The sequence below is a fragment of the Corvus brachyrhynchos genome, unplaced genomic scaffold (assembly GCF_000691975.1).
Source record: "Corvus brachyrhynchos isolate BGI_N302 unplaced genomic scaffold, ASM69197v1 scaffold26, whole genome shotgun sequence".
Taxonomy (NCBI): domain Eukaryota; kingdom Metazoa; phylum Chordata; class Aves; order Passeriformes; family Corvidae; genus Corvus; species Corvus brachyrhynchos.
Window position 1 is genome coordinate 5,895,133 of NW_008239324.1, and position 11,403 is coordinate 5,906,535.

At 44.5% G+C, this 11,403-nt stretch overlaps 1 protein-coding gene across 6 annotated transcripts in view; it reads right to left on the minus strand.

Moving 5' to 3' along the window:
* Positions 1-11,397, minus strand: part of WDR59 (WD repeat domain 59) — a 49,343-nt gene extending 37,946 nt beyond the window's left edge. For 4 of the 6 annotated variants that reach the window (XM_017741047.1, XM_017741046.1, XM_017741045.1 and 1 more), the window contains exons 1-4: positions 7,163-7,212; positions 5,268-5,403; positions 2,034-2,119; positions 1,045-1,125 (exon numbers count right to left, since the gene is read on the minus strand). In XM_017741047.1, the coding sequence (XP_017596536.1) occupies positions 1,045-1,125; positions 2,034-2,119; positions 5,268-5,403; positions 7,163-7,203 (344 nt within the window). In that variant the 5' untranslated portion in view covers positions 7,204-7,212. Of the gene's footprint in view, positions 1-1,044; positions 1,126-2,033; positions 2,120-5,267; positions 5,404-7,162; positions 7,213-11,086; positions 11,106-11,232 lie in introns of those variants that run through there. The other 2 variants (XM_017741048.1, XM_017741049.1) reach the window with 2 other exon arrangements.
* Positions 11,398-11,403: the final 6 nt, after the last annotated feature.

Consider the following 11,403-nt stretch of genomic DNA (forward strand, 5'->3'; position numbering starts at 1 on the left):
AGGATGTTAATTTGCTGGAGGCTAGCAGCACCAGGACCTCAGTGCCACAACAAGCTCAGAGCCTTTCCTAGCACAAGTGGGATGTAGACACTTTCAGAGACTGCCTAAGGAAGCATTTCTGGGCAAGTGACACAGGCAGGCACAAAACAATGGAAGGGCACAACAGAGTTAAAGGAGGACTTCTGATAACAACCTTCAGAGAACTCTATTTTTTCTGCTTGGTGATAAAATAGTATCACAGGAAAACAACCAGCAGTTATTGTATCTCTATGTCTTTTAATTACACATTAATAATATATTGTCATTCTGAAGCACCATTTGACCAAGGATCTAAGTGGTTGTTCACAGGAGCTAAGCAAGCCTCCAAGTAGCCTGGTGCAGGGGGGTTATATAATTATCCTCCTATTATAACTGAGTAAGGGAGGCAGAGAGGAACAAAGTGATTTGCTGGGGGTGATAAAGAGTTATTGTACAGCCAGCAAGAGAACCCAGAAGTCCCAGTGCCAGCTCCTTGCTTCTCAGGTGTAAAATATGGGCTTAAATTTGGACATATAGTTGGAACTATCTGCTGAAAATACTCATGGCAGAAAGCAGCACCAGGAAACAAGGGAAGGTACAAACAGGAAAACCTTCCTGAATACCATTGTCAGTCTTCCCACCACGGAGGGAGAACCAGCAACAATCACTGAATTTAGCAGAACATGACTACAGGACCATGAAATGGTGCTCATTAATTCAGCTAAAAAAACCCAACAGGTTGAGGAACACTTGGGCTCCAAGAAAAGCCTGCAAATCTAAAGTGGGCAGGGAGTGAAGCCAGACAGTTATAGCTTAACTGTACCACTCTACTGCCCATCACTGACTCTGAATTGGCTTGAAAATAGGGGAGCAGAAGTCATCTTGGAGACAATGGGAAGTAGCTGAAGCCCTTGCAAGTACAGCTAAAGAGCAGCACCCATCAGGGTGTGCATTGCCCTGCAAGCTTATAATTATGGAAAGGAGTCCAGCGATTTCCCCAAAATGCAGAAACATACTGATTCTTACTTGATGTCCCAAATGTAGATGTATGTGTCCACTGAACTGGTGACCAGTAGATCTGGCTCAAACACTGCCCAGTCCAGGTCACTGCAAATGCAAAATCATAGTAGATCAGTAAAGAAAAGCGCACACAGAGTTTGCATCAACTTCTCACAGGCCACCAGTACATTTTCCAATAAATTCACAGCAACTCCATGACATCTACTGAAACTTTTAAAGTAAAAAGCAAGATCTTAATAATTTCTCTAAGTAAATTCCAAGAAGCAATGAAATGCTTCTAAGTAAATTCCAGCGAAGCATCCTCCTAGCCCTGAACTTTACAGCTACCGTGTGTGTGCTCTTTCCCCTCCAGGCAAAGGGACACTGTCTCAAAGAGTTCTCAGTAACCACACATCCTTGGCATCTACTCCTCACTCTGCGATGCCTCCCTGTTGGGTACACCAAGTGCACCTGGGACACAAACAGTCTCCACTCAGCCCAAACAACTGTCATTTCAAGGGCTGCAAATACTTTCCACAGTCAGGAGCTTGAGTAAAAACAGTTCTTCAACTGCATTTCCAACCCAGCATTGAAATACGACCTTAAAACATCAGGCAAAAATCTCCCCTGCACCATTGTAACACTCTCTAAACTTGGTCTTTGGGATTACCTGCTTTAATTAAACTGCTATCACACAGAAACACAGCTGGGATTCAATTTAATAAACATGCTGCTATCTGTTTCCCAGACAATGGCTGCTGCTCTTTACAAGGATGGCAGCCTAAGGCAATGACACTCAAGCCATCAAGGGCTAAGGTGATATATTGGGGGAGCCATGAGAGGGTGAGCTGCTTCACACATGACATCATCACCAAATGGGAAGGCAGTCCAGTCTAGAGAAGTGAGTAAAGACAGGCTCAGACAGTGCCTGATGGGGCCAGGACCGAAACATTCCGCTTCTATGAAACGATGCATCATTTTCCACTCAGCAGCCCACAGCATTGCTTGTTCCTCACCTGATCACACGTGTGTGTCCTTGCAGAGATGTGCAGACTTCCCCATTACCTTCCTTCCACTTATACAGGTCAACGCGCTGGTTGCTCTGCAATTAGATGGAAGAAAAGAGAGACAGTCTCAGGCCAACAAGGCAGTACAGGGATCTGTGTGTTAGGACCAGGTTTCCTTCACTTTGAACAACCTCAGTTAACAATGAGTCATGCTGTGATTAGCAAAGTCCTTGCCCAGAGCAGGAGAGCAAAGATGAAATACAGGCTGCAAGGACTTTCAAAAGCTTACACTTTAATTATACCCACTAAAAATTGGAGATAAACTAGAATGAGAGGAAAAAAAAGCCACATTGCAAAATGTTTCCACAAAGTTATGTTCTCAGAGCCTTTATTTCCTAACAACATGCTGTAACTGCAGGCAACAGGCAGATAAATTCTCTCTGCAGGAATACCCTGCCCGTCTGTTAGATTCACAACTGGAGTTTTTGGTGAGGGGGATGATGGATTACCTCTGGTCGTCCTCGGCTCTCTCTCAATTCTGTTCTGGGATGATCAGGGCCATTGCCAAACACAAACAATACAGTCTAATGGCTTCAAGGTCACCTCCTCAAGTGTACTCCCCCCATCCCTGCCAGCCCAGAAGAAAAACTTTAAGTGTTTATCACTAACTGTAAAAAACAAAGGCAAACCAGATGTATCAATGACAACATTACTTAGGGTTCCTTCACTCATTCCAGGAATATGCAGCCACACACGAAGTTACTTGAAACTAGTTATTGTGCTGCAAGTTCATATTCTGTCTCAATCAAGGTTCACTTCAGGCCAGGCCAACTCTAATCTTTCTGGGGCAGGAATTGCCTTTGTGAGTGCATAGAGTGTCAAGCACAGTGGATCATGACTGGAAATTCATGCTGATTTTTCAAAACCAGAAAGAACATAACCTTAAAATGTTATTTTCATTATTTCCTCATTTTCAGACTTTTAGGCAGATGAGGGAAAAGATAAGAGACTTCACAGAAACACACAATTGTTGAGGTTGGAAAAGACCTCTAAGATCACAGAGTCCAACTGTTACCTTGCAATTTTTGTGGCAGGTTTTTTTTGTGGTGGTGGATTTTCTTCCTACCCCAAAGCTGCTTCATGTGAATTTCAACTTGCAGATAGATAAAACGTTACAGCCTTCTCTGAAATGGAAGGTCTCGTCCCTGCTCAGCAATAATATATGGCATTTCTCTAACTGCTCACAGCAGGGCTGCACAAGAGCTTAGGGCAAAAACCAACTCTCTGCATGTTTCTCATTGACAGAAGTATTTAAGGGGTAGAGTGAAATTACCCCATGGGCTTATCCAGTACTGCAGAGACAAGATACAAGATAACCATCACCAGAGAGACTGCTCCTCCCAACAGGAGCATTTTCTAAAAAACTGTGATTGTACTAAGTATCAGTATTCACTTCCAACAATTTCATCACCCCCTTGTTCAAGAATCTGTGGCCATACAAAAGAAAAAACAAGGACCTAGGATTGAAAACAACAGCATTCCTGAAACAACAGCTTCAGAGTCCCCAGAAACATGCATGAGCCAGAGGGCAGACACAGCCAAGCACAGCAAAAGGATTTGCTCCAGCTCTTCTGGAAAGAAGCTAAACACAAGGACAGATTCCCCTCTGCCTGCACCACTTCCAATTAACAGGACTGCAAACCAGGCAAGGCTGCTGGCAAACAGGATGGCTGCCTTTTACACTCCTTTTCCATCCACAGGGATGAAGAGGGATAAGACCCTCGGGCTGTCTACAACACAGTGAAATGGCTGAAAAGGTGGTGGTTTTCACCCAAACTGAAAAAGCTGCCTTATCTCATCTTGGGGAATTCCTCAGCCAGTGTGTGTCAGCAACTATCTTCAAATCCCCAGAGCACCATAGCATCTTTGTTTATAAACAGAAGCAGCAAGGTTTGATGCCAGCTACACCTGGTTTCAGTCTGAAACAAGATGGGTTCCTGTGTCCACTCAGAGCAGCAAGAGGCGGGAGTGCTCAGATGGGCAAGATGGGCACAGCTCCCCTTTGCAGCACGGTCCTGCTCAGATCAGCATGAACTCATCGCTGGATATTGTCTTCAGAGTGTGTTTGAAAAGAAGCTTTCCCACTCCACTTGTGGCCTGCCCAGTGCATTTCCTTACTTGGTTTTGATTTCCACAAACTGTACACAGAAGTGGCACTGAAGGACACCTTTTCGCCAGTTTTACTAACTCTCACTCAGAAGCAGACTGCTGCTGAAGGCACCTTTAAGATGTCAGTCATGTGCCAGAGCAGGGAAGAGAGAGGCTGGGGAATGTTAGAGAACAAACAGGTAGAGGCTCCCAGCTGACAGCACCAGTCCACTTTTAAAACTGCCTTTAATTAAAATCCTAGCCAATCCAGGATGCAAAAGGAATAAAAATCCTAAGAAATCACCTTCAACTAGGTGTTTTCTCAAAAAAAAATAGATGAAATCTCTCCATCTCTAGCTAGCTCAGGACTCTCAGGCTATAAAAGCAGACACAACACAGCAGAAAAGGCAGCTCACCCAGAAAACAGTCTGCACCTGGCTGGTGCCAATTGCCACAGTGCTGTGGGTGACGGCTGACAGATCCACCAGCAGAGCTCAGGGCTCTGGGTGAACAAGCTGCAGAGCATGACAGACCAAGCATAGAGCAGAGCCAAAAACTGCACTCAGTCTCACACGGTCATTACTGCTTCTTCAGCCCAACTCACTGCCTCATGGAACTCCTCACTGATCCAGTCCATGCCCAGCTGCAAATCCCAATTGTTACAGCACTGAGCTAGTATTGACCTGTGCTATTTACAGGCTTCCTGGTGCACCACAGCTGAGCAGCAAGGCAGGGAGGTGAAAACAAAACAGCACAGAACAAGACATTCAAGAAGTGCACAAATCTCAAAACGGAAATCAGAAAGAGAGCACTTCCCTCCAGAAAAGGACCATTTGGATGCTTGATTTCTTTGCCAAAGTATTTTGTAAATGACACGCAAGCAAAACTACATTCAACCCTGACTGCCCAATAACTGAGAGCCATCAAGCCAAACACCTCGCTGGCAGTAAATCAGTTAGGCCTTGATCTTGTAATGTGACTTGCAGAAGCATGTCTGTACCAGCTCCACACAGCCTTCCAGCTCTGCAGAGGCTCACCCATGAAAGAAAGACCAGGGAAGACGATGAGTTACAGCTTTTAAATGAGTGAACTTACCGAAGCTGCAAAGTAGTAGGCGTAGCTGTCGTGGGGGTTCCACTGCACCGCCCCAATGTCCCACTTGCTCTGACGGGAGATCTTTCGATGACCCTCATTTGGTGCATCCAGGTTAACGATGTAGAGGAAACGGCGGCTGCAAGACACACAGACACAAAGGGGCTGCATCTCACAGGACTGATCTCAAAACCCCAAGCTCACACAGAGCTCACAGCCTTGTGTCTAGAGGCACAAGACTCAAAAGAGAAGCATTTCACAAGACAAGTGAAAACAGTATTCCTGAAAATGCTACATTTGACTACATACTTCAAAATTGACTTAAAAAAAAAAAAACAACACAGCCCCCCAACAAAGAAAAGGGGCTGCATCTCACAGGACTGATCTCAAAACCCCAAGCTCACACAGAGCTCACAGCCTTGTGTCTAGAGGCACAAGACTCAAAAGAGAAGCATTTCACAAGACAAGTGAAAACAGTATTCCTGAAAATGCTACATTTGACTACATACTTCAAAATTGACTTAAAAAAAAAAAACAACACAGCCCCCCAACAAAGACAAGACACGGTGAAAGTAGAAAAGGCCTGCAAATGTAATAGATAGCTCACACCACAGGAAAACCCAGATAACTTGGATACAAAAGGAAGTGCTGGAAAATGGTGCAAACATATTCAAATAGGCTTTGCTGACCTAATGCTGCTGCTGCAGCAAAGTGCCACAGGCCTGGGAGTGCAATGCAACAGCTTCAGCCTGGATAGGTTGCTCTGAGCAAGAGTTAATGAGCCTTGACAAAGATGATTCTATGTGGGTGCTTCTTTCCACACCAGTCTGAGGGCTTGGTTCCACCAACAGTACAAGAACACCTGCACAGAGCTGATGCTCAGCTGCAGCAGCTTGTTAACGTGGGTGGACACAGTCCTGCATAGATTCGGTTCCATTACCTACCTGAGCTAACTCTATATGCAGCAGAAATAATTCTGCATGATGGCAAACCTGAGCTCATACATCCTGCTGGATGTGGCCAACTCCCCACAAAGCAAGGTATCCTGTGTGATTCATCTTACAAGCAAGAGACACTGCCCAGAAATAATTGTGAGCCAGCTGAACCCTATGGAAGACCAGCATCAAAACATGTTGAACCCTACATAATTAACCACATGAGCATCATCTTTCAGCTGCATAGTGACCATACAGCTGCTCTGAGCACTGGCCAACCCTCCTGTTATTCCTGTGCAGAGCTGCCAGACTAAGAGTTTGCACAGAAGCAAGCACCCCTCCGAGTTGTACCAAAGGACATGGTTACTTGAAGGCTGACCAAAGATCAGCTACACTCACATGATTCTGAAATTAACATCCTAATTGGTGTGGCAATTGTGTCACTGAGAGTGGGACAGGAATAGCTGTTAGTACTGAAAGGCAGGAGCTGGAAAGGCCCTGCCAAGCTGGTTGAAGACTTGCCCTGGAGGTGGATACATAAGACCAAGCTCTCCTTGGAGCTTGGGCAACTTGGGAGTCTGTGGCACTGACTGCTCTTTGTATTATCCCACATTGAACCTGCAGAGAAGCACGTCAGAGAGCCCCATGGGCATACTTGGGGCAAGTTTTGTTAGAAAATAATCTAATCTGTATTTCAGCACAATCCAAATAGGACTTCATGATGTTCCACCTCCCATATGGGGCTTTGGGAAGGAATTTACCAGGAAAGCCACAACAGTATTTTACTGTGCTCTTGTTGCTGTCTCTCCACTCTGTATCCCATTGGGAACATGACCCAGAATCAGTTTCATTAAGCTTTGAACAGAATTCAGCTGCACCTTTCTGAAACAATCCATCAACTGCTCAGCTGAGGTCAGCCTGCAGGTTGCTGGTCTGGCTTGTGGAAATGACTGTCACACTCACCCCGAGAGTACAGCACGCTGTCCCAGGCAATCCACTGACATCGCAGTCGCCTGTTAAAGAGAAACACAGACCAAAACTAAATAATACCTCTCAGGTCAGCTGCTCAGTCAAACACATGACTTCAGGGAGGAGTTCATTAAAGTAACATCCCTTTAAAGTAGCACAGAGGGGCAATGGAGTGTAGTGGTCGATTTTGGGATGCAGGACAGCACACATAAAACATCTTTGTTAGCGCAAACTGAAGACAAGACCTGGCAGACGACATTATGAGCACTAAGACCTTGCTCCCTTCTCCCCACTATGGCAATCACAGCTGCAGTCTTTCAATCAGCAATCTCTAATAATGTGTATTAATCAGCCTCTGCTCCTGCTCAGGAACTTTCTCAGTCTCTCTCTTTCATTGCAGGGCCAGATTTAATTATATATGTACTGGGAGAGAGAAGTGCAACCATTTGTGTATGGCTGTTCTCCAAAAATGAGAGATGGCCAAGAGGCATCAGAATTTACTTTGGCATTGCTTGTAAAGAAGGCTATAAGATAACTTAAAGGCCATTAGAAAAAAAAACTTTAAAAAAAGGACTGTTTGGATATTGTCTCCCCCTCTTTTTGTGCAGAATGAACTGGCTGATCAGCTTGTTTAAATGCCAAGAGAATAAAGGAAAATTTTACTTGGAAAGCTGAACAGTTCAGCCCATAAACATAGATATGACTTCAATAGAGTTTTGAGCATTCACAGTACAAAATCAGAATATGCCCCACATTCTTCACACTAATTGCTGTCATCTTCAAAGGTGCCTCTGAAGGCTCAGGATGTATCTCCTGCTGCTGTTCAGGATTTTAAGTGCTCTCAGCATGGATGTAACAAGATTTCAGGGTGTCCCACAGTTACTACTTACAAGCATCACTAAAACCTGACAGACAATACAGAAATCCTACTCCATTTCAGTCAGATCTGATAGTAAAATAACCATCACAAATTCTGAGCTTTTTTAGCCAGGGTCCATCCCCTCCTTGCAAATACGCCAAGTAAGAGAAAAACATCATCACAGACCCATTCTTCTCTAGAGACCACACGGCAAAGAGCTACAGTTGCCCACAGAGTTTCAGCTCACGGTAAACCAAGACCAGTTTCACCACTTTTACTGTTCCACAAACAACCCCCTTTCATTACTTTTTACTAGGCAGCAAATCCAATCTTCTGACAAGGCTTCCCTAGTCCTAAACCTAACACTGTAAATAAGGAGCTAGTTTTAAGATCTCTAAACGATAAACAATTCCAGCTTTCTAGACTCCTTGGCACCTTGCAAAACACAGAAAAAAAACCTATGAAAAAAGTAGGTTACTAAATCCATTTAAAAAAACCCCCACAAACAAACAAACAAAACAAACCAACATAAGAAAGAACTTCTCCCAGATGTTACACATTTTTCTTCTGAGAAATTAAAATGAGGATCACTAAAGCCATTATAGTAGCTGGAGTTTTCTCATGTGACGAAGAGCTAGTCAGGAGATATATTTCATACAGTTGGGGCCATCTTTCCTCAAGACAAAAAAAAAAACCATGTCAATTTGAAGTGATTGATAATTTTATATACAAGTTTACTTGTATATAAAGGATCTCATAAATCCTTACAAATTGTTTTCAATAATGAACACTAGTAAACTGTTTTTTTCCAGGCACCAAACATCATCAAATGTAATGAACAATAAAAATGAAGTAAAAAGTTTCACATCTGTCAGGCTGCTACTCTGATGGGTCACAAATTAAGTTGTTTTACAGCAACAAACAGTTCCCTAAGATACAAGAGTCTTATCTAGGCACAGGAAAAAACACCAAACAGCTGCCATTTAATGTGCTTGGCATAGCGCTGTCAGTCTTCACAGCACAACCTTCTAGAAGAGGGGAGTTGAAACTGAACAAACCAACCTGAAAGCAGTTTTTGTCCTAAAACAACACTGTGGATAGCTAGAACTGCTGTTCATGAATAACAATGACATGAGTAAGCACAGTGGGAGCACTGCACATTTGAGAACCTGCTCTGAGCCTACAGCCCAGGTAGCATCTTCTCAGACTTCAAGCATCTACTTTGGCATTTCACTCGATTTCTGCCAGGCAAGCCAAGGAAAACTCCTTTTCATGTCTGAGCTTTCATTAGTTTTCAATTTAGCTTCATTCTCTCCACCTGAGAGTTAACAGACCAACCCCATTTGACATGGCTAGGCTGTTTTTCAAGAGCTGCAAACTCTTAACAAGCAACACCAGTTCCCTGCATACCTAAACCCCCATCAACACACTGAGTTGCTACAAATGGTTCTATTTCAGCAGTGGGTGAGTTTTACTCTCCTTTTTATAGTGCAAACAGCCCAAGAAGAGCCTGTGGGTCTCATCTAAATCAGAAGAATACAGAGACTGCCACCTCTGTCAGCTTGTACAGAAAAATGACACTTGTAGGTAACACTGGCCCCAAAACACAGTGATTTTCCGAAGTGTTACAGGTTGGGTGCTGTAGCTTTCTCATGACACACCCCAGCACGGTGAACTGCAGTGCTTGCAGAAGTGTACTGGCTACAAATGTAACAGCTGCCCGCTCTTTTGACTCATTTCCATTTAGGTTGGTTTTGGGATAGGGATTTTGGAGATAGTGTGGCCTACATGCAGAGCTCAAGCCTGGTACTGGATGATTTCAGCCAAGGTGCTCCAATTTCTCAAGCTCGTGTTTCCCACCTGCAAAAATGTTCCCGCAGACTCCTAAAAAAAACCTCAGGCACAAACATATAAATGAGTTTATCCTGAAGCAGCAGTCTGGCAGCCCCAGCAGTTCTCTGGTTTCATACAGGAGAGCAGGCAGGTCAAAACAGCTCCAGAAAGATCACACCAAAGCAAAGTGACCAAAACACCCGTGTTCACCCGAACAGCTCCAGAAAGATCACACCAGAGCAAAGCAAAGTGACCAAAACACCCGTGTTCACCCTCTGCCAAGGTTTGTGCCAGTGCAAGAGTGACACTGAAACCAACTGCTGCAGCAGGGAATGGCAACACCTGCCCCTTCTTCTCCCACACACCAGTCATTATGAGTAAGCAATAAAGTCATGGGGCCTCCTATCTCCTAAGCCAGATGCAATGTGAATCTGTGATGTAGGAAGATGTACCCTCGTATCTCATTACTGGTTTCCTGAGGGCAAATCCTCAGTAGCAGACAAGGCTGCTTTAATGCTTCTGGGAGGAAAACTGATACAAAGCTTTTGAGGTATAAAAGTGAAAAGCTTTGTGAGCTTACAGAAGGTAGGCTGGCTGCAGCACACAGGATTCAATGCCTCTATTTGCAATGGTGAAGCTGTTACTGCTCCAGCACAAGAGGACAAATGAGACGAGAGAGCTTCCATTCTAGAAGAGCTTCTATTTATTTTAATCTTTCTGCATTTCCTGCTAAAAAGTAGTTCATAGTTCACCCACTGTATCTAGCTCTGTTAAGCAATTACCAGCACCTTAAAAACCCCATGTTTCTTAGAACAGAATCATAGAATCCCACAATGGCTTGGTTTGGAAAGGACCTTAAAGATCATCTTGTTCCAAATCCCTGTCATGGGCAGGGACACCTTCCACTAAGCCAGACTGCTCCAAGCCTTGTCCAGCCTGGCCATGAACACTTCCAAGGATGTAAGAACAATTTCTATGAAAGCATGCGAGCAAACTCTGAGGGGAGTTCTCCTGTTACCATCACCTTCAAAAACAAAAGCTGACCTTTTTGCTATTTACAAAAAAATATAACCCACTTTTCATTTTAATCCAGCAACATTTAGTAATTTATTTGGCAGTGAAACAGTAGCTGTAACAGTCTCCGGGAAAACTGACAGAGCCATAGAATGGTTTGGGTTGGAAAAGACCTTAAAGCTCATCTCGTTCCAAACCCCTGCCATACGCACACAGTTTTCTCTAGACCAGGTTGCTCAGAGCCCCATCCACGCTGGCCTTGAGCACCTCCTGCAAAAGGAAATGAGGAAAGACGCGTGGGAAGTGGCAATATCTTACACAAGGCCTGACAGTATATTTTAAAAATAACATACAAGACCTGATTAAGATTAGAAATTAAGCGCCCCATAAATTAAGGCGTTATCTCCGCGCAAACGACTCCAGACCGCCTCAGCCCCGTCCATCGTCGGCGAAAGGCCCCGCGGGGCCGCCGAGCCCTCCCGGACCGGGACCTCCCCCCCCCCCCCCCCACACCGGCCCGCCCGGGGGG